This window comes from Myripristis murdjan, chromosome 11 (genome assembly GCF_902150065.1).
Source record: "Myripristis murdjan chromosome 11, fMyrMur1.1, whole genome shotgun sequence".
Lineage (NCBI taxonomy): Eukaryota > Metazoa > Chordata > Actinopteri > Holocentriformes > Holocentridae > Myripristis > Myripristis murdjan.
The window spans coordinates 30,598,314-30,620,018 of NC_043990.1; the positions used below are offsets into that span (position 1 = coordinate 30,598,314).

General features: G+C 39.8%; 1 protein-coding gene across 1 annotated transcript in view; it reads right to left on the reverse strand.

Annotated features, from left to right (window-relative positions):
- The window catches only part of LOC115367321 (immunoglobulin superfamily DCC subclass member 3), a 32,562-nt gene extending 11,634 nt beyond the window's left edge, over window positions 1-20,928 (reverse strand). Inside the window, exons 1-6 of the mRNA XM_030062992.1 lie at window positions 20,880-20,928; window positions 10,749-11,054; window positions 7,026-7,170; window positions 6,409-6,539; window positions 5,817-5,954; window positions 5,408-5,566 (exon numbers count right to left, since the gene is read on the reverse strand). Coding sequence (XP_029918852.1) covers window positions 5,408-5,566; window positions 5,817-5,954; window positions 6,409-6,539; window positions 7,026-7,170; window positions 10,749-11,054; window positions 20,880-20,928 — 928 coding nt within the window. The remainder of the gene's footprint in view (window positions 1-5,407; window positions 5,567-5,816; window positions 5,955-6,408; window positions 6,540-7,025; window positions 7,171-10,748; window positions 11,055-20,879) is intronic.
- Window positions 20,929-21,705: the final 777 nt, after the last annotated feature.

The following is a 21,705-nucleotide window of genomic DNA, read 5'->3' on the forward strand; positions in this document are numbered from 1 at the left end:
GTGACACTGACTTTCACTTCTGTATAGACCCATGTAAATTTGAGTTGCCTTAGATGATGTGACCTTCACCTTGACTAGCTGTCTTACTTTCAAAGTTAGTGTGAATCAGTATGTTTGCACATATGCAGTAAATTCACAATATCTGTTTCCTTTAGATCCTATATCCCTTTTATTGATATATATTATGAATATAGAGGTGTTCCAGTTGTGTCACATGTCCCATCAACATGTCTGGTTTGATGATGGAGATCTAACACAGAACTGTCTGTTAGAGGTAGACTATGCAGTTTGAAAGAGGAGGGCACAACACTTTGTTTACGTAAATAATGAGTTTGAGAAAAAAAAAACAATCCCCCCGTACACTCATTGCGTCAATGTAACAGTTATAAATGTCTCTTGAGTCCAATGTTTTAATATCACATGTCCACAAAAGCATAAAAAATGGAGTGAAATCCCCTTACATTTTGATTATGAGGAAAAAGAGTTGTTCAAAATATGTCAGATGTACATAATTTGTGAAGAATTACCTGACATTCAACATTTTTTACTGTATCATAACACATTGTTGTGCCCTCCCCTTTGAAACTATATAGTCTGCCTTTAATAATGTCCAAAAAACAGTCAGGCAAGAAAAAGAGAACTGGCTGAAAAAGCTCGTAGTCGTAACAATGTTTCCATATGTAGCTTAATGTGACACAGTAAACTGTCTCATCTTTGGCTTGTAGTCTCTACTCCAAAACACTGGAAGTCAGCTAGTTCAGTGAACCTGAACAAACTGCTTGCTAACTGTCCAGCAGCAAGGTCAAACTGGCAAAGCAACTGAAGTTAAAGTTAGCATGCAATCCCTAGCCCCTAGCAGATGTAACCCCCCCATTTAGTGCCATGTTAAATGGCACTAAATACAACTGTTCTTGTACCTTGTCAGTTGTTACTATGGTGAAAACTAAGCTGATTTATGGAATGATAGTTCTGGGTTATAATTTGTTTTAGTAGAGTATAGTTGCTGGTAGACAACAATTAAAGTAAAGCAGTAATTTGGCCCTGAATTAACTGAGCAATCTTAGGTCATTTCAACTGCTAAAATACTTGTGGCTCTCTAAGCAACCTTGTGAGTGAACATGGCACCAGATGACCAAAGGATAAAGCTCTTTGTTCTTCTCTATACCAACCCAAAAGGATAGAAATAGATCAATAAATTAATGAATATATTAAAGATCAGTCTGTTCTCCCCCTCCTCTCTGCCAGATGAATCGTCAATCTACTTGTGAAACACTGATAGGGGGAAGTATTGATTGATCCAATCAGAGAGTCAGACACAACAGTGCTGAGGGCTTAGATGGATGGATGGATGGATGGATGAATGGATGGATGGATGGATGGACAGAGTGATGGATGGATAACAGAAACCTAAGTTCAACTGAAGAAAAATATATGAATATAAGTCTATATTAGTGACATTTTCTTGCATCTTATATTTGGCTGCTACAGATTCTACATTGTAACTCTTATTTAGTGTTGATCTAATGAAACATAAAAATAGCTCTGGCCATTCATACATCTAGTTCATATAATAAGGGCTGTTTTTAGGCACACAGAAAAATAAGGGTTCTAAACTGGTTGTGTGGTTAAATGGAGAACCATCAGTTAATAAAGAACCACTTCTTTTGGAGAAACCCTTAAAGTCTGATTACGTTTCACCCTCAATACCTTCAAAGTTAGAAAAATAATGTTTTTTTTTTTTTTTTTCCCATGTTGTGCCACAATGTCACATCCATACTGTGGATCTGCTGGTTGCAGCACTTCATTGAAGCTACACCACACTTATATTGAGTGAAATATTCAAACCAAAATGCCAAAGATGGCTGCAGCATCACATCAAATAGAAAATATTCAGAATCCTGTGCATCATTTTAAAAACATTTCCCTATAATTCAGCTGGACATATTAGGAATCTTTGGAAACATTGGGATCTCCACTAAAAATTAAAGTTCTGTGGATGTTAACAATTCTCAGCCATGTTGTCATGGCCATCGATGGGACTGGCAGCGTTGAAGTGGTTAAAACTCTTGGAAGAACCATTTCTGGTTCCGCAAATAACTTTTTTCAGTGGGCCTTTGAAGTGCCTTTGGGGATTATCTGAGGACCCATTAAAGAAACTGCTCTTTTAAAAACTCAGGTCTGAAAGGTTCTTGGTTCTAAAACATTCTTTGTGGAAACAGAAATGGCTCTCCTATAACATCAATATGAAGAGAACTATTTTCAGTTCCAGTTAGCACCTTTACTATTCCTTTAAGAAAGGAGAGGTAGATCATTTTGATGTACTTTGTCTTTTCTGTCCTTGAAAAACCATCACTGGTTCCTCAAATAACTGTTTTGTTTTATGAGGCACTTCTGAACCATTTAAAGAAATGCCTCTAAAGAACTATGGTCAGAAGGTTTCTTTGTGGAACCAGAAACCCTATGGCATCACTCTGACAAAACATTCTTGGTTCCAGCAGCTTTGTTTTTCTGTGCATATAGGCCTATGCAACGTATACCAAACAAACTGGACATATTTTCATTTAACCTGCTTATTTTATTAGACCTTAGATTCCAACAGGAGCAGCACCATGTTTGTGGCACTAGAATTATCTAACAGGAAAATATGCCACATTCATTTCAGATTTGACTGTCCTGTAAGGAAAAAGCAATCAAACTCTAACCCTAACCAGAGATGTTTAGAATTACAAGTGCAATAGAGAGGCTGTTTTATAATTACATTTTGACGTAATACATCTGATGGTTGTTTATGGTTTGTCTTTTTCCTCTGTGTTGCCCCCTAACATCATGGGAGGTGTGGTAGTAATGAGCAAGCCTCAGGACAGCCAATTAAAACACAGGTAATGACAGTGAGAAATATGAGCAGGCTAAGAGTATGGACATCTATAGGGTGATGGATGAGCCTTTGTCATAGAAAGTATGCACACGCACACACACACACACACACACACACACACACACACACACAAACCCAGCTGGACACTGGTGTCAATGCTTAATTATAAAAAAGGGATGTGGGAGGAGTATGTGTGTGGTGGGAGGGAGGATCTCCATCACAGCAAAGGCCAGCCCTGGGTACCCAACCCCCTGTGGCTAAGCAACCAGAGGCCAAAGGTGAGAGGGAAGGGTGGAGCTTGGCTATTGACTCTTTCCTTCCCTTCATCAGCATAACTCATATCTACTTCAGGTTACTGTGGTGCGCACACACACACACACACACACACACACACACACACACACACACACACACACACACACACACACACTTGTCACTTAGTCTTAATGAGCAGTTCACCCATTTGTGATATTATTTCACTTTCCTACTTTCCTCCTAGCTGCTCGCTGTCCTACATAAGAGCTAGTGGGGAAGTGCAATAATATCACATTTTTCAAAATGGATGAACTATCCCTTTAATTGTATGTAAATGTATAAGAAGACGCTAGATCAGGGGTCAGCAACCTTTTTGACATGGAGTACCAGTTTGAAATCCTCTTGTCAATTAGTGTGCCACAGTGTTAATTTTGTCAGCTATTTTTCAATTTAGTTTTAGTCTTAGTCTTGTGTCAAATGCCCTTATTAGTTTTAGTCATATTTAGTCAACTTGAATTCTTTTTTGTTTAGTCACATTTTAGTCAACGAAAAGTCTTGGCATTTTAAGGGTTTAAGGGTATTGATTTTGTCTCATCTTCGTCATGAAAAAACCCATCGTTGACGAATATATTTCGTCTAGTCTCGTCTGACGAAATTAACACTGGTGTGTCACGGGCGAGCGGTCATAATAAGCTATAAATGCAGCGCATGCCCAAGCCCTTCAATTAAAATTTTTAAAATGTTGGTCTCTTAGTGTGTCCTTTTATAATATACCTTATTTCTATCATTTTGGTTGCAAACCGCTGCCTATATACACGTATCTATCTCAATTTGCTAGTGAAATGCTGGAGAGTTGACAGCTTGACGCGTGCATGTGCTCTGTGATACGAGTATTTACAGTAGTTTTGTAGCCGGTGTTTCCTGTACGTGGGCGTTTTGAATGGAAAATAAGCTGTCAATAAGCTGCCAATCAGCTTTTCAGAAGACGCATGCGCAACACGAGTAGCTACGTAGCTGGCTAGCTAGTACGGCAACGTTAACATTAGTTTGTTCTTTCATCTGCATCGTGCCAATCAAAATGGGTGAAAATACAACTTCAGTTGAGTAACCTGACATGTTTCATCAATTTAGGCTACTGCAGGTGTTCTGAAAAAGAGGTGTTCTCTGACGTTTATCACTTTGGTGCATAGCCTGATGGGCAGTTGGGCATGTTTGTGTGTCATTTCATTGTCCATGTAGGCTACCTGGTGACATTGCTGTGACTACACAAAAATGTCACCGCTCGCCACTGGTGTGCCATAATCAGCAGTAGCCTAAACAAAGTTAAATTATGGTATGACACAAAATACAAAAGCATTTCCATCACACCTGCACACACGAATCTTTTAACCCCACTGTTTGCTGATCTCTGACATTTTCTGCCATTTCATCGACACGTCGCTGAACACTTCTTGCTGACGTGGGAATGTCCTTGATTCTTGACTTGATTGTTTCTTTGTTTGGCAAGTTCTCAAAAAGCATATCTGAGCAACTGGGAAAAGCCTCCTTAACATATTCTCCATTGGTGAACGGCTTTCCATGCTTAGCAATGCAATGAGCAATGCGATAACTAGCTTCAGCGGCGTGATTTTTAGCAGTGGTGAGGTCTTTGAGCGTGCTGGCTTGACTCCCATACCTGGACATAGCACGTTTAATCGACTTTATCTGCATGGTCTGTGAAAGCCGTCTGGTGCTTTGTCTCAAAATGTCACTTAACACTTGACGTTCGGCACACAACAGCAAGCTAACGTTACGGTTACCACATCTGGAGCGTCGGCCTGTGTGGTAAATATGGGCAGGGCAGCAGGGCAGCGGCTGCACCTGCAAAATGCGGCGTGTGGGCGGGAGTTTGGGCTGTCACTCAAACTCACGCTGCCACTCATGAGCTGGTACCATCCTTGACAGGTGATTTTAAACAATAGGAATACTGAGAGGACCTTCACCAGTGTGCCAATGATTATGCTGCAGCGTGCCAACCGTGGCACGTGTGCCTGAGGTTGCCGACCCCTGCGCTAGATGCAGAGCTAGTTGAAAACGTGTGTTGTTATGTTACTGTTCATTTAGTAACACTGTTCAACACTGTAAGCAAAAGTGAACATTGTTATGATTTGTTTCCAAAGGTACATAACACTCTAAACCTTATTGGCTTAGACCTTTTCACTGCCACTGAGCAGCACTAATGGAGGTTAAGTGTCTTGCTCAGCAGTGGTTTCAGCAGTTGTTTCTGTAAGGCCTCACCTTGTACCACTAGCCTGCCAAGTGCAGTGCGTCTCATTCTGGTGCCAGGGCGGTTGGCAGCACATACATACACACCAGAGTGCTGCAGGGAGACATCAGAGATCATCAGGTTCCCAGTTCCCAGAACCTGGATACCCTCCACGCCAATGGAACGCCCATCTGACAGTAGAAAGACAGAGAGAGAGAGATGAACACACTCATACACTCACAATCATACACACACACTTACTGTGTTACACTGCCACTGAGCAGCTGCAATAGTACAAGTGAGATGTAGGGAGAATGATTTGTACTGATATCACAGCTCAAAGGTCCCATGGGGCAACATAAGAGAGGGTTCATGTCTGGTTTATGATATAAAACTGCTGTTCATCATCATGAGTGACAAATCAAAGAATGCTAGTCATACCCAGCCTACTCCAGGAGACAATGGGCCTTGGGTTTCCAGTGGCAATGCACTCCAAGATGGCTGTTTGATGGACATTGATGGTTAGATTCTGTGGTCCAGAAAGGATGACTGGCTCCTTGTAGGTCCTAGGAGCTCCATCTAAGAAGATGAGGGAAGAAAAATGAGAACATGTAGAAAGATTGGGATGAAGAATTAGTTACCATACAGTCACATTTTTCAGAATGGGTGAGCTATACCATCAATAACTCTGAAACCCATAACCTCTATATGACAGACCAAACCACTCAAGGGGTGTTCGGACCAAGTGCAAAGGGTGTTTTCGCACTACGAACTCGTGCCAATATGGATGTGAACTTTTTGCTTAAGTTGAAAAACTTCAACTGACGTCAATACATGTGAATCCATGTCATTTGTAATGTGAAAATTTGTGTCACCTGCTATGAATTTGCATTTATTGGCATCTTTGCATTGACTTTGTTAAAAACTTGCTTTGCAATTGGTCTGAACACACCATTACCCTGGCAGTGCCTTGCTCTGTCTATTGAGTTCCAAAATGAAACCTCTGTAGCTGGGGCTTCATGTGTCCACCTACCAGTGACATTGAGCACTGCCTCACGACTGTAGCGAGTGTTAGCGATGTTGGAGGCGACACAGCGATAAATCCCTGCATCAGTCTGCTGTACCCCCGTTACCTGGAGAATACCCATTGGAAGGAGAGTGTACCTGGAAAAGGACGAGATTTTAGAGCACTGAACAGAACAAGGTCCAGGGACCCCCAGGGGTCCTTCAGGGTCCAGAAAAGGGAACATTTCTTTTAAATCCCTGCACTATAATATACGGTCAATCTCAATTTACTTTATAGATATAGATAATGCCCACCAAATATTCAGCTGTTGAGTATGTGCATTATTAGTTCAGTGCATAGTGCATATATGTACATAAAAGATAACAATATAAATTAGATGTAAAAATGGAGTTTTAATAATCATAGTTATTCTTTTATTATTATATTAGTTAATTGCATTAATGATATTGTGTTTATTGGATACCTATCAGAGATGTGCATTGTGTGTTTGACATGAGGGATTTTCTGAGTTTGTGTTTGCACATATGCTTTCACGTCCATTTGCATTCAAAACTAGAAATTAGGGACCAATCTAAAAAAAAACGTACTTTACTTTTTCTGTGTGTGTATTTGTGTGACGGTACCTGCTGTTAGAAGTGCTAAGTGCTGTCCGGTCTCTCTCCCAGGTGATATTGGCCTCAGGTATGCCATTGATCTGACACTGGAAACGAGCCACACCTCCCTCATCCACCCACATGGACTCTGGGTGGGTGTGGAACTTAGGAAGTGCTGAGGAACAAATCATACAATCATGGGTTTTAATAGACAATATATCAGGTGATAACATTTTTAAACGTCAATATATCGTCAAATTAATTGTGATCATATTTCCCCTAAAGCCCCTTTGTTTCCTGCCTTGCCTTCATTTTCTTTTGTGTGTTTTTTAAGGGTGAGAAATTTCAAACAAAATTAGAGCAGTAAACAAAACAAGACAAAGTAAATATATTAAAAAAAGTAACTGTAAAACAAGTTTCAAAATACTTAGAAGTAACAACTTAGAAATACTTACAGCTTACAAATACCAGACAAAAAAGCATCTTCATTGCCCAAATATTTTTTTTTTTCAGTATTTTCTAGATAAATAAAGGAGATTTCATTCCAATCAAATAGTTAAACTCATTATACATATACTTACTTTTGCTTTATTTGTGATTTATGATAATTTAACAAGGGTAAAATGACACATGCACTATGTAACGAGAGGAGTAATGAGAGGACAATAGCAGCACTTCTGTTCTACATAACAGCTGGAGGAGAAGTGAAATAATGTCACGTTTTTTCAAAATGTGAACTATCCCATTAATAACAGAATAATAGATATTACATCTCAAGAATGGGCACCCACGCTGTCAAACGTGGTTTCCTTGTCTTGTATGTTCAAATGCTAAGGGTGGTGTGATTCCCAGTGAGAGGGAGGAATAGCATCAAAAAACATACAACTCACTCACACACACACACACACACACACACACAGAGAGAGAGAGAGAGAGAGAGAGAGAGAGAGAGAGAGAGAGAGAGAGAGAGAGAGAGAGAGAGAGAGAGAGAGAGAGAGAGAGAGAGAGAGAGACACACACACACACAAGGATTGCTATTAACATTGTGGCTATAATCAATAAGGTTGTATATTAACGGAACGGTCTGCAAAAAAGACTGTCACTATGGCAACTCTTTGCATTTAGGGAAGACCACCTAGAGATAACCATAATTCTCCTGCATTACCCATAAACCCTTGGTTTTATTGGGCCAAAGTAAAGGGTAAGGAGTGGTAAGTAGAGGGTTGTGTTCTAGGGAACAGGATTGCGTGTACATGTGTACACGTGTATATGTGTGTGCGTGCGTGTGTGCATGCGTGTGTGTGTGTGTGTGTGTGTGTGTGTGTGTGTGTGTGTGTGTGTGTGTGTGTGTGTGTGTATGTATGTACTCAGTAAATGTGGCCACATACTGTACTGTATGTGACAGTAGCAGTACATGTGTTTTATTGGTTTTATGTAATGAAAAACTACTATAATTGAGATAAATTGTGTGCCAACGAGTCATGAGTTCACTGTGTGGGTTGTCCATTCCTTCTTAAAACACACAAAAGATGAAAGAGACAGAGGGGGTCTTTGGTTGCCAGGTATAGGACAGAAGTGTTCGCCATGTGAAGCATCATTTATAACAGAAACTATGGGATGTTTTGACAGAAATGAGACAACATGCAGTGACTATCTGTGGGCAAGACTGAAGCCAATTCTTTCGCCCCGGAGCTATTTTATGACCTCTTAGTAATGCATGAACATCTATATAAAACTGGCCTGGGAAATGACCAAAGTGTTAATCTTTAAGTAAGCAGGAGGACGAGACTGTAGTGTATGGCAGCCATCTCTTATCTTATCACTTTCATGTGGAACCATTAATATGTGGTTACCTCTGTTTGTAACTGTGTGGGATGACGTATGCAGAAAAATAATGGCCATTACACAAATAAAAGAAAGAAAGAAAGAAAGTAAGAAAGATAGAAAGAAAGAAAGAAAACTGTGTGACATGCATATGACATGTGACATTTTGGAGGCTAATCAATAAATACTGTCTCTAAGAATTTTCCAAAGTAACATGACATGTATTTTATATGTAGATGTTTTTTTTTTTCTTTTCTGATAGGATATCATTGAGGTATCATGGGAATGAAATGTTCACTTAATGGCAATAAAAAAAATAATAATAAAATAAAAAAAAACCTTCAAACCATTTCTATAATACATCTTAGCATATACAGTATGTACCCTAAACAGGAATCCATATAAACACACCAATATCACTTTATTATTATTATTATTATTATTTTTTTTTTAAATCTTTTTATTTTTTTTTTCTACTGAGCCTCTACAATAAATCAGAACTACAGTCTATCAACTTTGAATTTCATTTTACTGAAGCTTAAAGCTTCTTATGCACACCTGAATGGCAGGTGCTGGAAGAATAGCAGAAATTTGCAAATAAGGGGTACACTCCCACACCATCTGCACTATAACATTTTATTTATGCAATTGCTGTACATTGACCTTCCTCAGACAGCGTTTTACTAAAGCTTAAAAAAAAAAAAAGGACAGCAAAACAAGAATTGCTGTCAAATTTGCTGTCAAATTTGCTGTGCTGATTTCAAGAGTTCTGTACCCATAAAAGGTTATGGGAATAATGAGGCATAAAACTGGTAATCGCCCCTGCAAGTTGCAACTGGAAAAGAGCTTGTAATTGTGAGAAGCATGATGACATTGTGATAGTCCTTTGTTTGTGATAGCATCCATCTTAAACCATTCCACACCAGGGCCCACTCCAAACTATCACATTACAGTTTTAGTTCTACAAACATTCCTTGAAGGCAGAAATAATCTCACTGGTTCAGTTGAAAAGCCTCAAGAACCACTTTTTTTCTCCTCTGGCCAAGAAATGTCACACTGAAGCTCCGTTATTATGAGCAGGTGGCCAATATTGATCGACCTCTCACACCTACTTTGTTTGGTCTGGACTTTTGGCCTTTTTTGTTTGATCTGAACCAAACAAAATAAATAAAAAAAACTGAAGCATGGTTTGCTTGCTTTCTAGTGTGAAAGCATTTTTTGGATGGTTCAGACTTTGGGACCAATTAAAGTGGTATGCATCCATTGTGGAGCTGTATGTAATTGGGCAAAATAAACCCAACATTTTCAAGCATTCAGAAACTTCTGCATCAAAGTGGCAGCCTTGTAGAAAATTTGAGTTAATACCGGGTATTGCACTTGAAGGTAATACTGGTAGTAATGCCATAATAATCTTGGTATAGTGGCAACAATATTAATCTCTTCATTTTTCTAGGTTTCTAGGAAAACAAAGCCATACACCAAACATAGGTGATGACAACAGGACATAGGTATGTCATGTAGCGTACTTTAGTGCTCTCACATAAGTGCAATGTGACACCAAAACTAACATGATCAAATCTATCCAATGTAACAAAAACATGAACCAAGGTTTGGCCCTTGATTTGGACTTTTGGATATGAAAAGGCCCTAAGAAACTTAGTCAATTTTGCTAAACTTCCAACTTCTTCCAAATTCATGCTAGCCTACAGCAAATCTCCAGGCTTTCCATCGCTGCAAATGCAATGATAATAAAAGAATGAGAGAGAGATAATTAGGCTACAATTGATATATATATTTTGAGTATATATTTCAATGTGGCACTTAGCTGACTTATGCTATGACTTAGCCTCCAAGAAATGTTTGTAGAGCTACAGCTCCAAAGCACCTGTTTACCAGTGTAAGTACAGCTCCACAAAGTGTCACACTTACATGCCAGCTGGACTTTGGCCTTACGGCTGACCAGCATGCCATATCGATTTTGGGCAGCGCAGTCATACTCGCCCACATCCGGGTCATTCCCGTCTCTTCGTTTCTGAAAGCTCTGGATGAGGAGTGTTCCATTTGCCAGCACTTGAACCCGCTGGCTGGTGGGCACGGGCACCCCGTTTCTACGCCATCTTACCATGATGGGTCCCTCGCCCTGCACCCGACAGTCCAACATCAGCGGGCGATCTCTCACCGCAATCACATCATTGGGCTCCAATAGGAAGGCCAGCTCTGAGGCCAGGCAGGCATCTGGAAATGGGAGGAAGGAACTGGTTAGCAGATGCACGTATAAACAGCACTGTCAATATGTAATATGTCAAATATATGCTGCTCAACATTAAAAGTGGTTACATAATCCACTGGAGAACTCATATTCAGAAATCTAATTAGATTTATGCTGATACTGCTTGTAAAATGATTCTGTCTACAAAAATCCATTGGATTTGCAGTTGTACCAATTTTAGGACAATATGTATGATGATGTTAGCACTGTCTACAGCCTTTATCAACCAGTTTTTCATGTCTAGCACTATTCTAATAGCCATGTTTTCAAAATATCCTTTGTGTGAATGAAGAATGGATAGTAGAAAGTGCAGGCTATTTTCCATCTTAAAGCCACTAACACCCAATGGTTCCATGGCGTCCCATATCTGTTAGTTACTTAATGTTGAGACACAACACCACAGGAAACCTCTCTGATGGACACAAAGCCTGGGGGCATACTTTGTACAAAAAATCTTCACTTGACACCAAAAACCATCTCATTTGATTGATAGCTCAGTGGATTTCGCAACCTCCAACGCTTTCACTGAAAACCAACCACAATGGAGGCTGAATGCCAGCGAGCCATCGAGCCAGTGCAACAACAATACACTTCCAAGAGTTGCTGGAGTCAAGTTAGGAGAGCCTCTACTGAAGCAGCGGCAAATAGCAACAATAGCGTTGTGATGATGCTTACTTCCACCCAACCCCCTGTAACCTCTGTAAAAACTCCCATCAACCACCATACACCCTAAACTCAAAGGGCACCATCTGCCCCTTCTTATGCATACCCTCCACCCCTCCCATCCCCAGCCCTCTTTTCAGTCCCATCTCCGAGGTGACTTTCCCATGCCACTGGATTGCTCTGTCTTTGCCCTTGTTCCATCGTCACATTGACCTAAGTGACACTCCCAGTCGTCCCCATTTTTGGGGTGAATATCCCCCAATTCAAAGTGCCCCACCCTGACCCCTTGGAATAGCCATTGTCTCTTACAACCCAGCTGCTGAAGGGGAGACAGGAAAATTGCAGTAACAATCACAAACTGGCCTTGAACCTGCATGATGCATTCAAGTTCAATGTGAGCTTTTGTCATCTGTTAGCCCAATGTTACTCACCCTACCCCCACCAACACCATCCTGCTCAGCTCATACTACTCAGTTAGGGAAGGTTAAGAGAGTAGTTTTAGTTGTCCCACCAACTAACTCCCAAACACAGTCAGAACATCACATCCACTACTGAGCAGCCTGTAGGTGAACTTGACTTTGTATTCATTCCAGAGGTTTCTGTGATATTTCTGTTCTTAGTAAAGTTCATTCCCCTCCTATAAAGGACATTTGATGTTAATACTAATGATTTGTACCTCCTTGTCTTTGTCAGCACACCATATATCTCCACTGATCTCTAAATGACCTGAGACATCTCTCTCCTCCATGTTTAGGTTTGTAACACATAATGTTCCTTAACAAATGACTTACAAGGCAATTATAAATATTTAGATGATCATTTTGACACTTTTAAGTACTTACAAATATGTTCATAAATGTATGTAAACTGTTTACAAATATGTAAACATGTACAAGTGATTATTGCTTCATTTATAAATGTTAAGTGCTTGCTTTATTGAAATATTTGTACATATATTAATTACATGTAAGTAACTATCTTTAACTTTCTCTAACCCTAAACCCAACACTAATTATCTGTGAAGCGTCACATATATTTATAACCACTTTATAATGATAATCTATTAAATATGTATGAATGTCTTTGAATCATTTGTTGAGGGACAGTATTATTAAGTGTTACCTTCAGGTTTCTTAGGGAATGGTTTTGTCTTACTGCTGATCTGTTAGCCCTAAGTGGGCTGACTGGTTAGAGCGGCTTATAGAGAAAGAAGTTGGGAAATTTATTGTCCACAAAGTAGAAAATTGTCTTCGGCTTCACCACAAAAACAGTTAACAATTTCACCAGGTTCTACTTCATCTAACTTATGTACAAATTTATGCCCTCTAAATAAAACAGATCAAATCAGTGGAGACATACATAAAATGGGATCTTTCACACCAGTTATATATTGTATGGCTTCATTCTCTGTGCGTATGTCAGATAAATGGTATGAAATGAATTGAGACTTTCCTGATTGTATTGTAAAGTATGTACAAAGATGGCCACATGACATATTGTTCAGCTGCATTTCCTCTTGACAGTGTACAGGGAAAACAGAGGGCTGACAACATGCTTGACTGAATGGCTGTTTCAGGTTCTATAATAGCCCATCAGATGACAGTTTCCTCCCTGCCAAGAATAAGATACAGCCATGCTGCTTTCCCATAACCTGAAAAGACAGCATAGTCCTTCCTCCATCAAGTAATCCCTATCATCAGTTTTCTCATCTGTCACATCAGAAAATGAACATCTGCACCCCTTGTAATGAGTGGACTCTCACCCAGCAGATGTAGCAAGCAGGGAGGACTGTGGGTCCTCCAGTCCGCTGTGTCTGGATGAACTGATAGAGCCCAGAACACCGACACAGTCCTGTCCCTCAAGGTTGTCAATGAAATTCAAGGGTCCCAAGGGGGGACATGCATCACATACTACACCCACAGTTATCAAACGTATGCTGTTGCAACCTGCAAGGCTTTAGACACACTTTCAGCTTTAATTAATGTACCATCGAACTATTAAAGCATGTGCTATGTACGTTTTGAGCCATCTTTAATATAGCTGTAATGCCAGGGAAAAAGCATGTGACATTGTTGCTCAAAATGTCACTCATAGTAAAGTACATCAAAATGGGAGCTCTTTGGCCTATTTTTTCATGTTTGGACAGCTGTTTTTGATTGAGCACCTAAATGAATTTTCTTTAGATTGTGGCTGTCATCACTTTTGTCGTTCTTGAGTCACAGTGGTGCATGACTGAGAACCACTGGGTTACTTATCACATTATTCCATGTGTTCCACAAAATTTGCAAGGGTTAAAGCCAAACTCTGCATACCATATCAGTACATCTCTCAATAGCTGTTGTTAATTAGCTACTGAAATTTCTACCTGGACACATTAGCGTTGACAAGGAATAAATGAGGGATACTCTTCTTTTATGTCCCAAATACATTGAGTCTAGACTAAAGTCTCCAAGTTAGCAAGTCTATCAGCATTAGTATGTATGAAGGGTGAATACAGAATGTCAAGGTTAAAGGATATCTGATTAAAACCTTTGAAGTAAACCCAGTCTTGAGCAGCAGATGACAAGTTCCAGTTTGCTGAAACTCCATGGGATGTGATTGAGTGCATAGTACTGGGGATGAAACACTTTTCAGTGTAGGGGGTAGGACTATAATGAGATTTTCACTTAGGGAGGGGGTTGTCCGGTGACCCACACACCAGTACCTTGTGGCTATAACCCCTGGCCTCAAGGGGGTCATGAGAGAGTTGGAGGAGAGGAAGATGGACGGATGGATAGAGGAGGAGGAGGGGAGTGGGGACAGCTTGTGTCCCGTCACCGGTCCTCCCCCAGCCCTCCATTACCATTGTTTACCAGACTGCCGCCCCTAAAGTTCACAGCTTATTGTGACTGCAACCCCTCCCAGAAAGGGATATATAATGAGAAGAGAGAGAGTGAAAAGGGGGGGTTGTCTTGGGCTCCAGGGATAAGACAAGCATATCCAAATCCTTTCACTAATTTCTTCTCCTTTCTCCACTCTCCACCCCTTTACATATCTCTGTTTTGAGTGCATGCTAGGCAGCAGTGGGCACATTTGAGCAAAGAATGACCATAATATCGTTATTAAATTATCTAAGGAACCTTTTGCACAGTTTTTTTTTCCTTCATGTTATGAAGAATCATATGAGAAATATAAAACTGTACAGTCTGAAAATTCTAGCATTATTTTGTTATAAAGTTTGATATTTTATGGAAGCAGTGCATATTGGGTGTAAGGCATATAAATATTAGGTGTACATGTTGGCACATAAAAACACACAGACTTTCAGAATAGCTTGGGTGCCCATTGTGCAGCATGACCAGTACATATGCAGCTCTAATTTTCCCCCTTCTCCTTTCTCCCTCCCTCCTCATCTCCTTTTATATCCATTACAGAAGGAGGGGGTGCATTTTAAACAATGGTCTGACCACAGTTAAGGGTCTGGGCTGGAAAATGGGAATGGCTGAGCAGGCGTGAAGCCTATTGCCCCGGGGCTTCCCCTTTGTCCACCTAATGGAAGTTAAACTCTTCTCCCTGCTCTGAGGCAGCAAGTTCCTTCTGCTACACAACGCAAGCATGCTATTGTTGTGCCTGCAAGGGGGCTGGCTTTTTTTTTTTTTTTTTTTTTTTTAAACCACTGATTTAGTTGACACAAACCTTCAGACCTACTTGATCCACTAATTTGTTGATCAACTGAATGTAGACTCATTGTGAAAAACTGGTCTCTCCAACATTACTTCTCATTTTCTTAACCTATCAATAATACCTGCATATGCATTGACCAATTTCACAAATGCTGCATCTGCCTTGGGAGATGGGGCATTCAATGATGCAAGTTTCTGATAACATCAGTTGAAAAAGGCCAAAACCAAGGTCCCAACTAGCCATGCAGATCAATAAGTAATAATATCAAGATGACGATGATGGAAATCATGGAGAAAAGGCCTCCCTGTTTGACCTGCAGTTTTAATCACTCTGGTGTCAGCCTACAGAAGGGGCACTACAACTCTTATTAGGGAAGTCGCATTCAAATAAAAACCCTGACAGTCCACTCAGCCCCCACAAGATGTAACGTAATGTCGAATCTGCCGTATAGAGGCTGGGCCTCTGACCAGGTAGATGATGTTGTGAACCTGTGAGCCCTTTCAGATTCTCTACAAGTTGTTTGCACTTTAGATATTTTCATAAGTACCTTTGGAGTATAGTATACAAGCTAAAAGGGGGGGGGGAAATCAGTGCTAGAAGACGATGATATGGCCACAGGGCATTTATTAGCAATAGGCTCTTACATCTTTGCTTCGTATTAGATGAGACTGTTGAATTTCTCAGAGTGTGCACACTTAGTGGCCAATCTATCTTGTAAGGTTGCAGCTGATATTATATAAGTCATAAGGTTCACCACTCCTCAGGTTCACTCTACTGCAGCTCCACTAATGCCAAGCCCTTGTCATTTAAATGTCATTTAAAAATGCCCCTCCTATTTAGTCACACAGTGGATACAACGATTAAAGTGGTAATGCTTGTATTTTTCATTATACCTTTGTTGTCAGTGTGTCTACAGTTTGAGCTTCTGTATTTAGAGCTCTGTTCTTTGTCTGTTCAACCTTGGTGTCTACTGGTGCTCATGCAAACCAACAACCCAGTTGTTCTTCTGTTTATTTCCAACAAACCACTGTTATATGGACTGTAACTCTGAAGGAGCACGATGCAGTTTCTTCTTCTTATTGTATCACTGGGTATGCAGTCTTAATACATTCACCAGTTCTGTAGTTCCAATGGTTTGTTGGAGAAATTTACCCTCCAGTGAACACCTAAGCTACCTGTATTGATAGAAACATGTATGCTTCATTGCTCTATTGCATTGCTCTAATATCCTATTGGGTAACTGATATGAGGGTGAATATCCCACTTACCAAATGTTTGTCTCATATGGGATGTTCATATGAAATAAATAGCTTTTATATATATATATATATATATATATATCTAAACTAATTTGTATGATCTAAAATTGTTTAGCGATCCTTTAACCCTTGAAATTGAAAATTTAATTGAAACTTTAGTGTTTTTATGCAATATTTTATCAGTGAAAACATTTGATTCCATCATATGCATTGTATTCCTCAAAATTTGTGTCTATGATCCTCACAGAATTAACTTTTAAAGTTTAATTTAGTAAAAAAAAAAAATAAAAAAAAAATAAAAAAATCCTTTGAAATTATTATTTATGATATTCAGATGTTCTAAAGATATTACCTTACTCTTAGCAGGTAAATTTTATGAATTAGAAAATGAACTGAATCTTTCTCCTTCCTATATTATAGTTAGAGATGGTACATACAACAGACTAACAACAGAATGATAGACTCAGAGATTTATTTTCCATCATCTAGATATTTAGATGGGCTACTCTAATTGTAGCTAATATTAGTAATTTGCTAGACCTTTTGATTGTGAATTAACTGCTCCGTACTTTATCACTGTTAGATGTGGTATTGAATAACTGATTGTTGGATTGATAGATGGAACTAATAAAGAAACAAACAATATATGAATGAATGAATAAATAAATATATTTAAATTTAAATGTTCATTGGAAGTGAGAAACAAACATGACTGAAATTTGTGTATGATCAAATTCTTAATTTAACTCATGAAGTTGAAGATAAAGAGGAAAACATGTCATGTTTACAAGGAAGAAACCATTCATTTCAATAGGGGGAATTTGGACCCCTACTGCATGCATTCATGGATGATTTTTGGGTCAGGCATTGTAGGGTTAAGTGCGTGCTGAGAATTAAACTGTTGGTCCAGATTACTTCACAAACCATGTAAATAGTGGGAACTGTTGCAGCTTTAATTAAAAGAAAGGATGTCTGACAGTGAGGCTTGGTCAGGGTGGTGGGATTAAACAACCAGGTATATTGATAAACTCCCACACCAAGACCGATGCTCCATGGGGTGCTTGATGGATGTGATATTGACTGCTGGTGTGGAACATGTGCATCACCGAAGGTGCTACTGACAGCATCAACTATATCTGTTGTGATAAATAAATTAAATAAATGAATAAATAAATAACAGAAGTAGAGTAGTAGCTTAAACCACTTTTCAGGTAAAGCTATGAAAACTATCATGGTCGACATACAAGCTGTCAATGTGCCAGCTAGTCTTTGAGCTGACATCAAAACCCCTGAACAACACTCAACCAAATGATCATCAAACTAAAAGACAAATACCTCAACTATTGGAAAGAGACCACCAAATTCCCAGACAGCAAAGTTATCTGTCCCTAAAAAAATGGAACACGTGAGCAGATTATCTTATCTCCAGGAAGATAGCAACCGGGTACAGGCTCACAACAGACAGCCACAGAAAAGGAAAAGGGAGAATGTCAAAAAGTATGGCTCCCAAGAGAAGACAGGATATGTGGTCAATGTGAAATGAATGTGCCTGAGACTGAGCTGTACTTCCTGACTGAATACTGAATTCAAATAAATTTGAATATATTGAATTGTGAATATATACGTGTAAATAAGTGAGCACAATGTTTGGGACCCCTATTTGTCAAGCTGGCAGGTAGCTTATCAGGGTGTCTATTTTCCCATTTGTCTTATATTTAGAGCCTTGCAGCTGTGGAACACCCTGCCTTTGGTTAACAAATTCTGTATCTTCTTTGAAATCACTCCTCAAACACTACCTTTACAAGAAGGGTTTCCTGTAGTTTCTTATCCATCTTTAACGACTAATATTTTACTGATTTATTGTACAGTTCATTTTAAGTTTTACTGAATTCACTGTATGCTTTGTTTTGTCAGGTCCTATGTTTTATTCTATTATTGTTTTGTTATTATCATCATTATTATTGTATGATTGTACTTGGCAATAAAAGTGCTGTCATGCTGATACTGCACCTTTGAATTGAACTGAGTGGTCACTTCTGTGTGTGTGTGTGTGTGTGTGTGTGTGTGTGTGTGTGTGTGTGTGTGTGTGTGTGTGTGTGTGTGTGTGTGTGTGTGTGTGTGTGTGTGTTCTCCTGTTCTGTGCTATTGGCAATCAGTTTATGTGTTAAAGGCCTTCAAATAGTCATTTGATCCTTCATGAAGTAGCTAGTGGTCAGGACTTGGATTCAGGTTTAGTTTTAGATTTAGCTATAACTTATTGTACTGGAACAGCTGGGGCTTCAAGGGCATTTCAACAGCAATCACTGAGAAGGGAGAGAGTTACTCATTTCCTGCTCACATTGTCCCACCTGATCTAGGGATTTCAACCCACAAACACTTCTCTGATCTTTAGTTTAGTGTTTTTCAAATTATGGGTCCAGACCCACTATGGGGCCCCAGCATAGATACTAGATAGATAATGATGCATTTCATTGGTTTCATAGATTAACTACTTTTTTGACAACTTTATTTTGCCTCACACAATAATTAGTGGATCTTGAGACAAATAATGCTTCTACCCCTGGGTCAGGGCATGAAAAGGTTTGGGAACCCTTGCTCCAGGTTACTCCTGCATTCAAAAGTTACTTTGGGAATAGAGCAAGAAAATACATTGACTCAGAACCTTGGTTGTTGGATTCAGGCTGGGACAAGAAAGTCCCACAGTGGTATACATACAGGGTTCAAATCCCCTCAGCATGAACATAAACCCTCCAGAGATTGAGCTATTAGCTTCTGCTCCATCACACTGGAGGAAACACCGACCACCACAGATCCATTGTGTCCCACTGTGGATTAAACCAAGGGGTGTCTTTTCAAGTTATCTCACCCTGGACATTGTGTGTGTGTGTGTGTGTGTGTGTGTGTGTGTGTAAGAGAGAAAAAGAGGGAAAGAAGGCAGGCCTGCAGGAGGGGGTTGTTAAGGACAAGGTCACGGACAGCTGTAGGGAGATTACCCTGGACATAAACATACACACACACACACACACACACACACACACATCTTTAATAAGGTCTCAATCTGAGGCCAGACTGGAGGGGACAAGCGGGTAGTGTTATGGAGATGAGGGTGTGAGGGTCAGGTCACTGAAGGGTGTGGGTGGAGGGTGGTGAGGGGGGGAACATGATTGTCTCCCTATTTTTTTTTCTGGCTCCCCCTCCACCAACTGCTCCACTGACCAGGGCAACCCAGAGCCTCCCCCTCCCCCTATAAGGTGAAAGGTTGCTAACCCCAGCCTCTCACACTGGTCTCAAGATGGAGACTCTTCCACACCATCTGGATTCTACCCTTTGTCATGAAAAAAAAAACAAAAAACAAAAAACAAAAAACTGAGCATGTTTGATTTTTCCCCTTGAAATAAAATAAGAACTTCCCTTCTTAAACTTTTTGAAGATTTACATTTGGCAATAATGCCTAGTAGCAACTTAAAACTTGATGTTGACCTTGAGGCTTCAAATTCTTAAGAGAAGAGGCATAATTAAAATATGGATAAAAATGAATGTTGGCTACAGAAAAAGAGAAAGAGAAAGAGGAAGAGAAAGGAAGCCCAAATAAAACTAACATTGCTGTGCAGCATGGCCTATATGAGCTGAATAATAAAACTAATACCCTGATGCATTAAATTATCAGATCAATCAAATTGAACTCTATAATGGAATACAAGTGTAAGCGTCTTATGTTTAGGCATGTTAACTGGCTCATTAATTAAACTTATCAGCCATGTCTATTACTATTTTCAGCCAAGTAATTAGCTGATAGAGCTGAAGAGTCATCCCACCCCCTCCTCCCCATTCAATATCTTACTTTCACTGTTTCAAAGGGGAGAAAGTGACACATTGACAGTGAATTTGCATAATAATTTCCACACTACTGAATGCAGTGGACACACTGCATTCAATAGTGTGAAAATATCAGCTGAAATTGGACTTGTAAGTTAGGTTTTGGCATAGCACAACAGAGAGAATCAGGCATACTTAATATGCAATATAGCAGCAAAACATGAAATTTAGCTGAGAAGTTCTACTACTTGATGAGTACAGGCACTTAGCATGAACTCAACCATTTGAGGTTACATCCAACCACCCTGAACTTAACTGGCACATTTACTCTCTCATCCATATCAAGCCATATCAGCTCACTGATGTCAAAATATTGTACACCATACTTACTGAAACAGATGAAAGCCACTAAGCAGGTGAGTAGAACTCTTGGTTCCATTTTGGTCTTTTACAATCCAGACTCCTTGGTAGTAAAGCTTCTTTCCCTTAGACAATTCAAAAATCAAACAGATGGAAAAAAAAGTATTCCAGAAGAGAATGTGCTCTATTTTCTATTAGCTTCTTATCTATATTCTTTGGTGATAAAGCTAAAATGGGATATCCTTTTTTCTACAACATTGCCGTTCTTTAAATTCTCTGGCCCAGCATTTGGCCCATGGAAGGCTGCCGGTCACGTCCAAAGCCACTCTAAGAATAGTGAGAGGATGACACCTCACCCTGGAAAGCATACATTAGTTATTCAGCATCATTGTTTTCGGCGAATGGACATTGATGCAGCAGCTTTCACCGGGCACTGGCAGGTTGGTCTCCTATGAGCCAATCACAGCCCCTGGATGTCAGAGGGGAGGGCGTTCAGCCTGGGAGGCATGATTGATATTCATTTGAACAGAGGGCCGCTGGCTGTCCGCCCTCCCCTCCCCTGCTGCCTGATGGGCCAGCTGTGGCCATGCCTTGACCAGCCGCACTGCCCCCAGTCAGCTGTCAGCAAGGCTGGACCAAGACTTTAAGGTGTGAATATTTTGTTTAATAAATCACTAGAATGTGAAACATGCAGTATAAATCTCATTAAATACAATTTGGGCAGTCATTCTCAGACTCAAGACAGGCAACAGAAATTGCCTTCTTTTAATGTTTGCTATGTGTGTCTGTACAGGATGTTGTGATGTTTTCTCTACCTAAATGCACTTGAGGAGCTGACCAGGAGCTGACCAGTATC